Below are 16101 nucleotides of genomic sequence, written 5' to 3'. Positions count from 1 at the left end.
GCAACCCAGACACCCTCTTTATAGGGTACCCATATACCCCCAGCAGGAATCCTGCTGCCCACCACCCTTTGGGAGAGTCCCTTGGGAGAGCCCCCAGAAGTCCTCCCAGGATGAAGGGTGCTGGGCCCACCAGTGAATCACCCGGGCTTTTTGGGCCAATAAAGCCAACCTGAAAGTCTGTTGGACCTCTCTTGGAGGAGAAGCCTGGCTCGCTTTAACCCCTCCTCTTTCTAGTACAATCAGGTGTAGGTGGTCTTGAATACCCCAGGTAGGGATGCAAGCCACAGAGCAGGTCTTCCTGTTCTGAGGACTGAGACTGGGTCAGGGCTTAGGAACTTCGGAGAGCCTCCTCTCTGACCCACATACAGGGTCTAGCTCTTTATCTGGCACTTGTTCTGGTGGGCCTGTTCTTCAGTAGGAGTGCTCCCTGGCCTGGCAGGCCTGGCAGACTCTCCTTGGTTTCCTTTCCAGTCAGGGATGAGCAAGTCCACACTGGCAGGCCTGACTTTAGAGCCTGAGCCAGGGGGATGGGGGAAGGATGGATGAGGGGGTTCTTTTCTGCCCTCAACTCTCTCTCTCTCTCTCTCTTTTCATCTAGGCTAGGACATATGCCTTCAGGCCTGCCCTCTGGGAGCCTCTGACTTTCCTGGGGTCCTCCAAACCCCTCTACTCAGTACATCAGGACTCTTCCAGCCCTATTCCTCTTCCCAGGCAGAAATGCGAAGAAATTCTGACACCAGCAGTTGCCTTGGCTTCAATTCAAGCATCATTCCTATTTATCCACGTCACCTCCCAGCTCTGAGCCCCAGGCTCCAAACTAGGGCATTATGTGGAACCGCAGCTTCTCCCCCGGCCCCAGATGCCTCTGGTGGGGGCTGCAGCCAGGTTCTTCCTTTACATACCCTGAACCCTCCCCACACAGGTCGTCTTCTGGCATCTGGCCCAAGCTGAAACCTCCCTGGCCTGAGATTGTTAGGTGTGGCTGACTCAGAGTTGGCACATATGACCAGGTTCTGCCAGAAAAGAGAGCTGGGCAGTGCCCTGCTCAGAGAGGCCAGGCTGCTGCCCTGCCCTGTGGCTCAGACTGAACTCCAGGACTGTCCTCACCTCCTCTGTCTGGCCCTCCCACTCTTACAGACCGTGAGGCACTCCGCCTGCTTCTGTTGGGTGCAAGGCTCTGCAGGGAGTATGACTGCGTCTTTGTGTGGAGGGCCCAGCAAGAGGCTCTGTACCCAACCACAGGGTTGCTGGCTTCTGCTCCCTCTGCCCTAAACAAGCAAGGCCTCCTGTGGGCCCAGCCCTGGGCAGGCGCCTTAATTACCCTCCCCAAAGCCCAGTTCTCAGTTACCTCTGCAAGATGCCCTGAGATCCTGGTGACTCACAGGACTTTTGGCAGGCTCAGTTAGTGTGCAGAGAGGGGCCACGCATGCTCAAAGCCGTGTTGTCCTATGGTAGAGTTTCAGGCATCTTGCCACCTCAACTGACCATCCTGCCTTCTTTTTATTTTTTCCTTTTTTTAATTTATGATAGACAGAGAGAGAGAGAGAGAGAGAGAGAGAGGCAGAGACACAGGCAGAGGGAGAAGCAGGCTCCATGCCAGAAGCCTGACGCGGGACTCGATCCCAGGACTCCAGGATCGCGCCCTGGGTCAAAGGCAGGTGCGAAACCGCTGAGCCACCCAGGGATCCCCTGACCATCCTGCCTTTGGTGTGTGTGTGTGAGGCTGGGTGCAGGCAAAGGGGACTTCTGGGATGATTGGAGAAAGAGAAGACCTAGTGAGACCTGGTGTTAGGGTCCTGCCTACCTCTAGATACTTCCCTGTTCCCTCATCACTACCCCCTCTAGAGGCCTGGGGAGGAGGAGGATCAAAGCTATGAATGTCAACTTTCAGGACTGTCAGGCTCCCCAGGGCTTCAGGGCCGGCCCTGCCCCACCCTTCCCCCAGAAATGCAGACCCAGGCAAGCTCCGGTAGGTGACTTGCAGGCAGTTTATTCTGCACCCCCATGGTCTTTGGAGGCTGTCCTAGGGCACCAGGATGAGCGGCTGTTTAAACTGGCTGTGCTCTTTCTTTCTGTGAGAATTTGAGCAAATCCCTTCATTTCTGTGACCTCCACAGTCAGGAGCTGCAGTCTCCCTCAGAATTCCCTGAAATAACAGAGTTTGGCTCCCTGGTACAAATAAGTGCCTGCTGGATGGACATGCACGGTCCCCACCGATGTCCCCTACCTGGCCTCCTCTACCGAGCCTGGTGGTCACAGAGCCCAGCCTCAGGCTCTTGTTCTGAGGGCATGCCCCTGATGCTTGCCAGAGCTGGAGAAAAGCCCACCTGAATCCCCCCCAGAGGGTCCTGGACCCAAATCAGACACATCCAGAGGAAAAGCAAAGGTGGCCTCTCCCAAGGAAGTGGCTATGGCAAGTGTGCATGCTTACATCATGCCATGAAGACAGTACTGACTATGCAGGGTTTTCAGGATGCTGTGATGGACCACAGGGTGTCTGGGCCCACTGGTTATCCCAGGATGATATGGGACGACTTGGGGTTACTTTTCCAGAATTACATTTGTGGAATTTTATGGTATACTTGCTTGTGAATGTAACTGTGATATTTATTTGAACATGGACTAAATCCCAATGCTCACCCCCACCCAATCCCACCCCACAGGCAGAGTCTAGTGCTTGGTGTGGGGAAATTGTCAGGAAACTGGCCCTCAGACCCTCCTCTGAAGGAGGAGACACACTCAAGCCTATGAAGCAAAGAAGATACTGCTCTGCTATTTTGTTTGTTCAACAAATATTTATTGGGCACCTACTATGTGCCAGGCAGTGTTCTAGAGACTTGGGAATCATCAGTGAACAAAATATACCCCAAATTCCTGCCCTTGTGGAGCTTAACTTCTAATAGGAAGAAAAGAGACACTATAATAAACGTAAGAAGTGAATTGTATAGTATATTGAAGGTATGTAGGGTAAGGGAATTCAGGAATGGGAGAGGGTTAAATTTTAAATAGTTTGTACCTTACAGGGCAAGTGACATTTGAGCAAAGCTCTGCAGGAGGTAAGAGAGTGGGCCATTTGGAGATACCTGGTGAAGAGGATTCCAGGCAGAGAGGACAGGCGGTGCCAAGGCCCTGCAGCAGGAATATGGCTGGTGTGTTGGAGGACTGGCAAGGAATTCAATGTGGCTGGAGCAAAGGGAGAGGGATAATGAAAGGGGACAAGAGTAATGAGGACCACATTCTGCTGGGCCTTCTAAGGGCTTCTACTTTTACACTGGGAGGAATGGGGAGCACTTGGAAGGTTTCAAGCCAAAAAGGGACATGATCCAACTTATATTTTAAAAGAATCACTCTGGGGCACCTGGGTGGCAGAGTTGGTTCAGCATCTAACTCTTTTGATTTCAGCTCAGGTCATGATCTCAGGGTTGTGAGACTGAGCTCCGCATCAGGTTCTGCACTGGACATGGAGTCTACCTAAAATTCTCTCTCTCCCTCTTCCTCTGTCCCTCCCCACCCCCCCTCAAGAAAAAAGAAAAGAATCACTCTGGCTGCAGAAAGAAGTATCGTGGAGGGACAAGGCTTGAAACAGGGAGCTTGGCGAGGAGGCTCTTGCAGTAATCCAAGTGAGGCAGGTGGTGGCTCAGACCTTGGGGGTAGGAGTGGAGGTCATGAGAAGTAGTAGGATGCTGGATATATTCTGATGGGAGAGCCAGCAAGAGTTACTGGTGGGGGCTGCTTGAGAAAAACAGAGGAGTCAAGGCTCTGGGTATTTGGCTGGGCCACTGAGGAAGGAGTTCCCAGTAATTGAAATGGGGGAAGGCTGAGGAGGAGCAGCTGCTCTATTCTGGACATATACGTTTGAGATGCCTTCAGGCTGTCGAGGTGAGATGTCAAGTATATGATGGATGCACAAATAGAGTTTTGGAGGGAGATGTGGGCTGTATATAAAACTTGGGATATGGTTGAAAACATGTGAAAAACATCCGTCATGCTCTCACAGAATGCTGGTGGGAGTCTGCTCTGAGATCATCTTTCTGGAGGGCTATGTGGCAATATCTCAAATATTAATAATAAGTACATACCCTTTGGCTAAGCAATTCTAATTCCATGATATTATCTTATTATCTAATCCTGTCATCTTATCTATATGTTACATACAAAAACATGTACAAGGTGAAGTTCATTAGTAGGCACGTGATTAAATCACTTTATTTCCACATGGTGGGTTGTCTTGCATCTGTTTTAAACACACACACACACACACATACACACACACACACACACACATTCCAGTCAGCAGAACAGGTTAGTAAATGAAGAAGGCGGCTCCAGGGACTCCCTTTGTGCTAAGAGGTCCGCCTGGAGGAGGAAGCTGGAGAGTGGACGTAATCATGGCTCAAGCCCTTTGGCCCTTTGTTTCTGGTGCAGGGTTTGAACCATTCATTTCATGGTCTGGAGGCAGAATGGAGGATGGATCCAGCTGATCAGACAGAGAGAGACTGGCAGCAGGCAGAGACACGTGGGTGGGGAAGGGGCACAGAGGAGAGGAAGGAGCAAGGCAAGAGAGGAGGAGGCAGGGCAGCCCCGGTGGCCCAGCAGTTTGGCGTCCCCTTCGGCCCAGGGCGTGATCCTGGAGACCCTGGATCGGGTCCCATGTTGGGCTCCCTGCATGGACCCTGCTTCTCCCTCTGCCTGTGTCCCTGCCCCCCCCCTCTCTGCCTCTCATGAATAAATAAATAAAATCTTAAAAAAAAAAAAAAAAAAAAGGAGGTGGCTGCAGTACTGTTGAGAAGCCCTGGATGACCAGGACAGAGGAGGGGCCGCCACTGCTGGAGGCACTGAATGGTTGCCGGAGACCTCAGCCTGGACAGAACAAGGGGGCTAAAGCCAGAGGGTAGGAAGGGTCACAGAAAAACGGGAGGCTTCTCCTGGGCTGATGCAGACCTCTCCCTGTGACTGACCCAAGGCTATCTGGAGGCAGCACGAGGAGGCCAAAAGTGACAGTAAGAATCCATTCTCCTGTCTCTCCCCGAGACAGGGAAGGAGGCCTGGGAGCCCCCACAAAAGCTGCTCCTGAGACCCCCTGGTTTCAGCTGGCCTACTCCTAATACCTGAAAAATGGAGACTCCCCCAGACTGTTCCACTGCTTTAAGGGAGGAAAGATTTAAAAAGAGGCCTGCCCAGGACTTGTCAATGGCCTCAGGATGTTTGAGCAAATCATTCCTGTGTCCCAGGTACTTGAAGGGTGGACGCTGGGCCTCTCTTCGGTCTTCTCATTCTGTGGAGAAGGGGGCAGCTGGGGAGAGAGCCAGAGTAGGGTCCTCTCTGAGGACTGGAAAGGTGCTGGAAAGGACAGATGAGATGAGGGAGACAGGCCCACCCAAAAGAAGTGGAAGTGGCCCAGGTCAGTGGCAAACATCCTAGGGCTCATCTCAGGAAGTGGGTTTAGAGAAGACAAGCCTACTCATCCCAGGAGGAAAAAGCAGGTGCAAGCGGACACCATAGTGTGCCAATGATGACAGTCCATGTGATGTCAAGGGGCTGGCCTGGACAAGCCTGGTTCTTTCATTTCAGGGGAGATAATCCCTCCCCTGGTTGCACACACAGGACATTTGGGGGTCATTCTGGGCTCCTCTTCTCACTTCCATTATGAATCAGCAGGCTTTGTGAATTCAGGTCTCCAATCAGTTCCTCCCCCCAACCCAAGCTCCTAATCCATCTCTTTTCTAACCTTTGCACTAGTTTCCTAATCCATCACCCTGACACCTCTTGCCTCCTCCCTCCAGTCTGTTCTTTTGAGGCAACCAGAGTGATCTTAGTAGAACACATGCCTTGCTGAAGACCCTTGGTGGCCCTTTACTCAGATTAAAGTTTAAGTTCCCATTTATTTCCACATGGTGGGTTGTCTGTCTTTGGCTCAGGTCATGATCCCAGGATTCTGGGATCGAGTCCCATCTCAGGAGCTGGTGTCTCCCTCTGCCTATGTCTCTGCCTCTCTCTCTGACTCTCTCATGAATAAATAAATAAAATATTTTTTTAAATGTTGCCTACAAACCTGCTTATGATCTGGCCCTCACCTCTCAGCTTCATTCCTCCTGCTCAAACTCTGAAATTCCACTCCTGAACTTCTTTCATTTCTTCCCATATGCACTGCTCTCACCCCACTCTTATACAATGGTTCCCTCTGCCCAGAATGCCCCTTTTCCTCCTCTTATTCCTACTCATTCTCTTCTTTTTCCTTCACTGTTTAAAAAAACTGGAGTGTAGTTTGTATACAGCAAACTACATCCTTTACGGTCCTGTGAGGTTTGACAAATTCATACAGTTGTGTAACCACCACCACAATAAAGAATAGCTCCTTCACCCCCCAAAATTTCCTCAGGCTCCTTGGGAGCCAACACTAGCTTCCATAACCAGCTTCTGGCAACCACTGATTGGTTTTCTGTTTTGTTTGTTTATTTTGTTTTAAATTGGCTCCATGTAGAGCATGGAGCCAACATGGGACTTGAACTTATGACCCTGAGATCAACACCTGAGCTGGGACCAAGAGTCTGCTGTTTCACAGACTGAGCCCCCAAGGCTCCTCGATGTGTTTTGTGTTTTGCATTTCCAGAATGTCCTTAAAAAATGGAATCATTATGTATATAGCCTTTTGAGAATGGTTTCTTCTACCAGCATAATGCATTTGATACTCATCTCTGCTGTTGTATGTACCAATATTCTGTTTCTTCTATATTGCTGAGCATTTGTTGAACAGATGTACTACAATTTATCCTTTAACCAGTGGTTAGGACATGTGGGTTTTTTCTAGGTTTTGGTGATGATGAATAAAGCCACCATAAACATTTGGGTACAGGGTTTTGTGTGCACCTAAGTTTTCATTTCCCCTGGGAAAATACCTAGGAGCGGGCCTGCTGTGTGTGTCACGTTCTAAGAAACTGCCAGACCACCGCTTTCCAGCCGGGCTGTGCTTGTTGGTATTCCCATGGCAACGTGACAATTGGGGTTTCTCCACATGTCACCAGCACTCATTTGGTACATTTATTTAACTTCATGACATTCTACTAAGTGTGTAGTGGTATCGTGCTTGTGGTTTTAATTTCCACTTCCTTGATGACTAACGATGGTGATTAAAAAACAAAACAGGGATCCCTGGGTGGCGCAGCGGTTTGGCGCCTGCCTTTGGCCCAGGGCGGATCCTGGAGACCCGGGGTCGAGTCCCACGTGGGGCTCCCGGTGCATGGAGCCTGCTCCTCCCTCTGCCTGTGTCTCTGCCTCTCTCTCTCTCTGTGTGACTATCATTAAAAAAAAAAAAAAAAAAAAAATCTCTGCCTGGTCTTCACTTGGTCCAAAAAGCCACTGTTCACGCTCCCTCTGGGAGATGATTCAGTCCTGTGCTTTGTGGCTCCGTGACCACCGACATTTACTGCCAGCCTTGGGCTTCACCCTGCTTTCCGATTCCCTCCCTGCTCACCACCCTGGTGTCCCGGTCTAGGTCTGTCGGTCTGTCTGTCTCTCTCACACCCACACACGAACGAGGGCAGAAGCAGCATTTTACTTCCTTTGCTGTCTCCAGCTCCTAGCACAGACCTGAGATAGAATCTACACGAAGTAGTGCCCGAGCGGACGGACGGACCGAGAAGGGAGGAGCCAGGGTTTGCAAGCGGGCGGGCCTGGCTGCGCTATGAGCCACCCTGCACTGGTGCCTCAGCCCAGGCTCGCTTTAACAAGGGCGACGCAAAAGACGCGAGCACAGGCCGCCACCAGGGCACCGAGGACGCCCCCGCAGCGAGAGGCCGAGCGGAAGCGGCCCCGCCGGAAGCGGAAGGGCGGCGAGCAGCTAGCGGCGTCTCGGTTGCCATGGAGACGGGCGGAGCCGAAGCCCCGCAATCTGGCGAGTCCGGGTCCTGCGCTCTCGGGGCAGCGACCTGGACGGCGGCGTCGCGCGTGGCCCGGGGCCGCAGCCCCAGCGAGGCCACCCGGCTGCCCTCCTTAGCCTACTCCGAGGCCTTCCACTACGGCTTCGGGAGCCGGGCCCGCCGCGTGGGGCCCCCGACGCCCCAGCCGCTCCCGGAGCCGCACTTGCTGCGTCTGCGCCCCACCTCGCTGCGCACCCAGGACGTCTCGCACCTGCTCACCGGCGTCTTCCGCAACTTGTACACGGACGAGGTGGTCGGCGCGGACCTGAGCGCGAGCTTGATCAAGGCCCGCGGCGGCGAGGATGCGCGCCACGAGGAATTCGTGGACGAGCTGCGGCGGGTAAGGCGGCCCCGGAGCCCCGCGCGCTCCCCGCAGGTGCTCGCCGGGGTCCGCGGACAGCGTGGTGGAGCCGGAGCGCACCCCCAGAGAGGCCGGCCCCGCGGGACTCAGCCGCTCCACGAGTGCCGGCACCTGCCGGGAGCCAGGCTCTGGGGGCGCAGCTAGGAAAGCGCGAAGTCCGCGTCGCAGTGTGTTCCACAGTCTGGTGGAAGGGCGCTCTGTTCGCTCGTTTATATAAACACACATAGAGGGCACCTTCTAGTCTGTGGCACCCACCCGCCCTCATTTTTCTCCGTGCATGCACACGTATATTGCATATGTAAATAAAAGGACTGGGGCAGATAGCTAGTTATTGTTCCCTGGAGACGGATGATAAAGCTAAAAGTCACCCCTTCTGGGGTGCCTGTCTCTGTATCACAAACCACAGTCGTAACCGAGGCATTTATGCCCAGATTTGAGGAAGCATGCCCAGTCTCTGGAAGGCAACTGCTTCCTCATCTGTGCAAGGAGGAAGGCAGCTGACTTGGATCCCCTCTGCTCAGTGCGACTGCTGTCCACACTGCTGAGGAATCCCTTAAAGGGAGTCTCAGGTGAGCACTTTCTAGCAGCTGTGGTAAACTTAAAGGGACTGACAGCTGGAGGCTGTTCATTACACTCCCTGCTAGGTAGGTAGTAAGTCCTTCCTTGGAAGGGCATCTGGGTGGTGCGTCTCTGTCTACCAGGGGTGGTATGCTAACTTGTGTTTGCTGTTTCAGAGTTTGGGTGGCAGCTGTGAAGGCAGGAGGCAGAGTTTCAGGCTTGGCTCTGCTCCTGACTTTACTATAAGACCTTTAAGCCTTTTCCCTCCGTGGGTCTCAGTTTTCACATCTGTTAGGTTGGACCAGATGGTCTCCATAGTTCTGTGACTGTTCTTCTGTGCTTCACAGGAAGCCTGATGCTCGGGGACGGGGGAGGGTTGAGTAAAACTGTGATCTCATCATATTTCTGTGCATTTTATGGTCTACCTGCCAGATTCGGGAGGTCTATAAGCAGCGACTGGATGAAGTTGAAATGTTGGAGAGACATATCATTCAGGCCCGCGCCCGGGCTCTTGCAGAGAAAGAACGGATCATGCAACAGGCCAAAGTGCATGTCCTTGAGAATTTCATCACGGTGCCTCCAGGTATGTATAAAGAACTTCCAACATGCCCTTCACCTGATTCCCCAGCTGTTAATATATTACAATGTTTGCTCCATTGTCCACTCTCTAGTCTTTTTCTGAACATTTGGAGATCAAATTGCAGATGTGATGTGATGTTTCGTTACCACAAAACAGTCTAACATGCATGTCTCCAAAACAGGGACTCTCTACTATGTAACCAGCATACAACCCCTCAAGCCTAGAAATCGGCATCTGTGCAACATTAACCTACAATTCACAGGTCCTGTTCAGATTTAAGTAGCTGTCCTATAGTGGCTGTTTCTCTTCTCTGGTCCAGGACTCTGTCTAGGAAGTCATGTTGCATTTGATTGTCAAGACCCATTTTTTGAGTCTTTAGTTTGGAAGAATTCCTTTATCTTTTCTTGTCTTTCATGTTCTTTAAAAAAATGTCTTGTCTGGGGCACCAGGGTGGTTCCGCCAGTTAACCATCCAACTCTTTATTTTGGTTCAGGTCATGATCTCAGGGTTGTGGGATAGAGCCCTGTGTCGGGCTCTCTGCTGGGCATGGAGCCTGCTTGAGAGCCCGTCTCTCTCTGCCCCTCCTCTTTCTCTCAACCTCTTTAAAAAAATTCTTTCTTGAGTACAGTTGACACGCATATTACATTAGTTTCATGTGTACAACTTAGTGATTTGATGAGTTTAGACATTATGCTATGCTTACCACAAGTGTAGGTACCATCTGTCCCTATACCTCATTATCACAGTGTCATTGACAGCATTCCTTATGCTGTGCCTTTTATTCCTGTGACTTTACATTCCATAATTGTCTTTCATGTTATTGACAGTTGTGCTTTTCTCCCTCAATTTTTTCTTAAAAGATTTTATTTATTTATTCATGAGAGACACATAGAGGCAGAGACATAGGCAGAGGGAGAAGCAGGCTGCCTGTGGGGAGCCCGATGTGGGACTTGATCCCAGGATCCTGACATCACAACCTGATCCAAAGGCAGATGCTCAGCCACTGAGCCACCCAGGAATCCCTCCTCCAATTTTTTTTGCTGTGTTAAAATACTCAGAAAATTTACCATCCTACCTATACTTAACTGTACAGATCAGTGGTATTAAGCACATGCATAATATCATATGAACATCATTACCCTCCATCTCTGGGCCTCTTTTCATTTTGCAAAACGAAAACTCTGTACCCATTAAACAATAATTTCCCTTTCCCCTTACCCAGCCCCTGGCAATCACCATTCTGCTTTCTCTCTGTCCAATTTAGACTACTCTAAGTACCTCATAGAAGTAGAGTCATATAGTATTTGTCTTTGTGACTGGCTTATTTCTTTTTTTTAAAATTTTGTTTATTTATTCATGAGAGAGAGAGAGAGAGAGAGAGAGCGGCAGAGACACAGGCAGAGGGAGAAGCAGGCTCCATGCAGGGAACCTGACGTGGAACTCGATCCCGGGATTCCAGGATCACACCCCGGGCTGGAGGCGGTGCTAAATCGCTGAGCCACCCAGGGCTGCCCGTGGCTTATTTCACTTAACATGATGTCCTCAAGGTTCACCCATGTTGTAGCATGTGTCAGAATTTCCTTCCTTTTTACGACTAAGTAGTATTCTGTTGTATTTACCACATTTTGCTTATCCATTCATCCATTGGTGGCCGCTTGGGTTGCTTTCACAGTTTGGCTATCATGAATAATGCTGCTCTGACCAAGAGTGTACAGTTATCTCTTTGAGACCCTGCTTTCAATTCTTTTGGATGTATACCCAAAAGGGGAATTGCTGGGTTATATAGTAGTTCTATTTTTAATTTTTTGAGGAACCACTATACTGCTTGCCACAGCGGCTGTAACATTTTCACATGCCCACCAACATTGCACCAGGATTTCCATTTCTCCATATCCTTGCCAACACTTGTTATTTTCTGTGTTTTTGATAGTGGCTATTCTAGTGAGTGTGAGATGGTATTTTACTGTAGTTTTGATTTGCATTTCCCTGATAATTAGTGATGTTGAGCATCTTTTCACATACTTATGGCCATTTGTATATATTCTTTGGAGACATGTCCTTTCAAACCCATTTTTAAATCATTTTTGGAATTTTTGCCTGTGCCTTGGTATCATATCCAAGAAATCATTGTCAAATCCAATGCCGTGAAGCTTTGGCCCTATATTTTCTTCTAAGAGTTTTATTGTTTTAGGTCTTTGAATTGAAGTATAATTAACCCTCAGCGTTATATTATCTTCAGGTGTATAATGTAATGATTCAACAATTTTAGTGCTCATCACCATAAGTGTACCCCTCTTTTTTTTTTTAAAGAAATTGAGTGTGTTCTGTTTGCAGTAAATATATTTTTGTGCTTAATGGAACTAGCTTCTACAAATTCTTAAAGGATCTTAATGTACAAGATGTTCCAGAACAGCCAAGACCCATATTTTGTGTTGAGTAAAAGCAAATGGTGTTAAGCGCCAGGGTGAAGAACACTCTCAATTACAAAACTGGAAAGCCACCTACATGTCCTGCTGGCAGACTAGCAGCTACCTCTCCATTTGCGTCATCAAAGATAATTATGCTAAAGCTGGACTCAACCTCTCCCTACTGACTTCATTTCTTTACACATCCTGGCTCCTTAACCTTGTGGCAGGTAAATTAGGCAGTGATCTCCCTGTGTTCTCCAAGCCATGAGGAAAGGGAGTAGAGCCAGAGGAAAGTCAGGAGAGAACACTTGCCTCTGCACTAGAGCTTACTGCTCTATTATACAGATGGAACCAAGGCTCCATAAGTTTTGCTGCCTTGTTCAAGGTCACTCAGCTAGTAAGAAGTGGAGGCCTTTTAGTCAAAATGGAATTTATACTCTTGGGGTGGCTGATACATTATCCAAATAAGGAGAGATATAGGTTTGAGTTTTTTGGTAGGGAAGGATATACTTAACCTTAGAGTATCTTCAGTAGTTCTCACCTTGGGGCAGCGCTATCCACCTAGTGGACATGCAGAAATATTTGGAAGCATCTCTGGTGTTCCAGTGAAGGGGGAAGGTTTGCTTCTGGCTTTTCGTACACCACAGGTCAGGGAGGCTAAGACATGCTGCAGCACTTAAGACAATTGCACACAATGAAATACTTATCTCAAGATGCAAATAGTTTCCTATTGAGTAACACTATAGGTGCCTCATTAAGTCCATGAGCTAGAAGTGGTGAAATTACTTTAACTCCCTTTGGCATGAAGTCAGACTAGGTGATGCAGTGACTCACAGTTAAGTGTACTCTTAATCCCCTTCATTTCACTCATCCCTCCACCCACCTCCCATTTGGCAACCACCAGTTTGTTCTCTGTATTTAAGAGTCTCACTTTTTATTTGTCTTTTTTTCTTTGTTCATTTATTTTGTTTCTGAAATTCCACATGAGTGAAATCAAATGCTTATTGTAGCATTATTTACAACAGCCAAGATATGAAAGGGCCCAAATGTCCATCAATAGATGGATGGATAAAGAGGTACCTAAATACAGTGGAATATCACTCAGCCATAAAAAGCATGGATCTTGCCATTTGCAGCAACCTGGATAGACCTAGAGGGTATAATGCTAAGTGCAGTAAATCAGAGAAAGAGAAAGGCAAAGGTCTTTGACTCATTTTGATATGACATTTTATATGGTGTTAGATAAAGGTCCAACTTCTTTCTTTTGCTTGAGGATATCCATTTCCTCTAGCATCATTTGATGAAAAGACTGTTCTTTCCTCATTGAATGCTCTTGGCATCCTTGTCAAAAATCATCTGACTAGTGGTGTCTGGGTGGCTCAGTCGGCTAAGCATCTGCCTTCAGCTCAGGTCATGATCTCAGGGTCCTGGAATCCAGCCTCACCTCAGGCTTCCTGCTCAGTGGGGAGTCTGGTTCTCCTCTGCTCCTCCCCCTGCCTGCCCCCTAGATTTTAAAGATCTTAAAATCTCTTAAAGATTTATTTATTTGATAGAGAGAGTGTGTGTACAAGCAGGGGGAATGGGAGAGAGAGAGAGAAGCAGGCACCCCACTAAGCAGGGAGCCTGACTCCCGGGCTGGATCCCAGGACCCTGGGATCAAAGGCAGATGCTTAACCACTGAGCCACCCAGGTGCCCCTAAATAAAATCTGAAAAAAAAAAAAAAAAAGCCTTCTAATCCATGAGCATAGAATGTGTTTCCATTTATTTTTATCATCTTTAATTTCTTTCAGCAGTGTTTTGTACTTTTCTTTTTTTTTTTTTTTTTTATTTATGATAGTCACAGAGAGAGAGAGAGAGGCAGAGACACAGGCCGAGGGAGAAGCAGGCTCCATGCACCGGGAGCCTGAAGTGGGATTCGATCCCGGGTCTCCAGGATCGCGCCCTGGGCCAAAGGCAGGCGCCAAACCGCTGCGCCACCCAGGGATCCCTGTACTTTTCATTATAAAAGTCTTTCACCTTTTTAGTTAACTTTTAAGTATTTTATTCTTTTTGATGCTATTTTAAATGGAATTGTTTCCATAATTTCCTTTCCAGATTGTTTATTGTTAATGAATAGAAATGCAACTGAGTTTTGCATGTTGACTTAGTGTCCTGCTATTTTGTGGACTCATTTATTCTAATAGGGTTTTTTTTGTGGGACCTTTAGAGTTTTCTGCATATAAGATCATATCATCTGCAAACACATAATTTTACTTCTTCCTTTCCAATTTGGATTCCTTTTTCTTTCTTGACTAATTGCATTAGTTCAAACCTCCAACATTGTGCTGACTAGAAATGGTGGAAGCAGACATCTTGCCTCATTCCTGGATCTTAGGGGAAAAGTTTTTAGTCTTTTACCATTGAGAATGATGTTTGCTATTGGTTCTCTCTTTTTTTTTTTTAATTTTTATTTATGATAGTCACACAGAGAGAGAGAGAGAGGGGCAGAGACATAGGCAGAGGGAGAAGCAGGCTCCATGCACTGGGAGCCCAACGTGGAATTCGATCCCGGGTCTCCAGGATCACGCCCTGGGCCAAAGGCAGGCGCTAAACCTCTGCGCCACCCAGGGATCCCTGCTATTGGTTCTCCATCTGTGGCTTTTATTATGTTGAAGTAGTTTCCTCTGAGTCCTAGCTTTTTTAGTGTTTTTTATCATGAAAGGGTGTTGAATTTTGTTTAATGTTATTTCTGCATCAGTTCAGATGATCATATGATTTTCTCCTTTATTCCATTAATGTGATGTATCACACTGATCAGTTTTCTTTCTTTTTTTTTTTTTTTGATCAGTTTTCATATGTTGAACTACCCTTGTATTCCAAGAGTAGCTCTCACTTGGTCATGGTGTCTAATCCATTCAATAAGCTGCTACTAGATTCAATTTGGTAGTATTTTGCTGAGAATTTTTGCACTGAGGTTCATAAGAGATATTGGTCTGTAGTTTTTTGGTAGTGTCTTTGTCTGGCTTTGGTAGCAGGGTAATGCTGGCCTTATAGAATGAGGTAGTAAGTGTTCCCTCCTACTCCATTTTTTTAAACTTAAGAAGAATTGGTATTAATTCTTTAAGTGTTTGGTAGAATTCACCAGTAAAACCATCAGGTCCAGGACATTGTTTTGGGGGGTGGGGGAGACTTGATTACTGATTCAATCTCCTTACTAGTTATAGGTCAATTCAGATATTCTATTTCTCTGGGATTTTTGTCTTTGTAGGTTTCATATTTCTAGCATTTCTCCATTTTATCTGTTTTCCAATTTGTTGATGTAGAATTGTTCCTAATACTCTCTTAGAATCCTTTTTATTTCTGTGAAATTGGTAGTAACATCACCACTTTCATGTTTGATTTTAATTTATCTGGGTCTTCTCTTTCTCTTAGTTGATCAATTTTGTTGATTTTTCTGAACTAACATTTAGGTTCATTGATTTTTTCTCTGTTTTTTTTTTTCTGTTCTCTATTTTCTAATCTTTGTTGTTTCTTTCATAGCTTTGGGTTGAGTTCTTCTAGTTCCTTAAGTTCTAAAGTTAGATTATTGATTTGAGATCTTTCTTGTTTTCCAATGTATTCATAGCTATAAGTTTTCTCATTTCTCAAAGAAATACTTACTTTCTCTAAGTATTTGTTAATTCCATAGTGATTTCTTCTTTGATCCATTGGTTGTTTAAAAGTGTATTGTTTAATTTCCACTATTTAGTGAATTTTCCAGTTTCCTCTTGTTACTGAATTCTGACATTGTTGTCAGAGAAGATACTTTGTATGATATCTGTCCTTTAAAATCTACTGAGACTCAATTTGTGGCCTTACATATGATCTGGGAAATGTCCCATGTGCACTGGAGAAGAAAGTTAAGCTGCTTTTGTTTAGGATGTTATGTCTGTGTCTGTTAGATGCATTTGGTCTATTGTGTTTTTCAAGTCCTCTGTTTCCTTACTTATCTTCTGTCTGGTTTTTCTATTCATTATTGTAAAAGGGATACTGAAGTCTCCAACTGGTATTGTAGAACTGTCTATTTCTCCCCTCAGTTCTGTCTATTTTTGCTTCATTATTTTGATGACCTGTCACTAAGTGTCTAAATGTTTATAATGATTACATCTCCTTGTATTGAACCTCTTATTAATATATAATATCCTTCTTTGTATCTTGGAACCTTTTGATTTTAAAGCCTATTTTGTTTGATATTAGAATAGCTACTCCTGAAGTAAGTCAGTCAGAGAAGGACAAACATTATATGTTCTCATTCATTT

The 16101-nt window shown here is 47.0% G+C and overlaps 1 protein-coding gene across 13 annotated transcripts in view; it reads left to right on the top strand.

The window, feature by feature from the left end:
- Positions 1 to 7841: 7841 nt before the first annotated feature.
- DLEC1 (DLEC1 cilia and flagella associated protein) overlaps positions 7842 to 16101 on the top strand; it is a 76141-nt gene continuing 67881 nt past the window's right edge. For 9 of the 13 annotated variants that reach the window (XM_077865788.1, XM_077865782.1, XM_077865784.1 and 6 more), the window contains exons 1-2: positions 7843 to 8256; positions 9268 to 9418. In XM_077865788.1, the coding sequence (XP_077721914.1) occupies positions 7858 to 8256; positions 9268 to 9418 (550 nt within the window). In that variant the 5' untranslated portion in view covers positions 7843 to 7857. Of the gene's footprint in view, positions 8257 to 8707; positions 8847 to 9267; positions 9419 to 16101 lie in introns of those variants that run through there. The other 4 variants (XM_077865787.1, XM_077865783.1, XM_077865781.1 and 1 more) reach the window with 3 other exon arrangements.

This window comes from Canis aureus, chromosome 22, assembly GCF_053574225.1.
Source record: "Canis aureus isolate CA01 chromosome 22, VMU_Caureus_v.1.0, whole genome shotgun sequence".
Lineage (NCBI taxonomy): Eukaryota > Metazoa > Chordata > Mammalia > Carnivora > Canidae > Canis > Canis aureus.
Note: the sequence above shows the minus strand (reverse complement) of the source record. Positions and strands in the feature narration are given on the sequence as shown.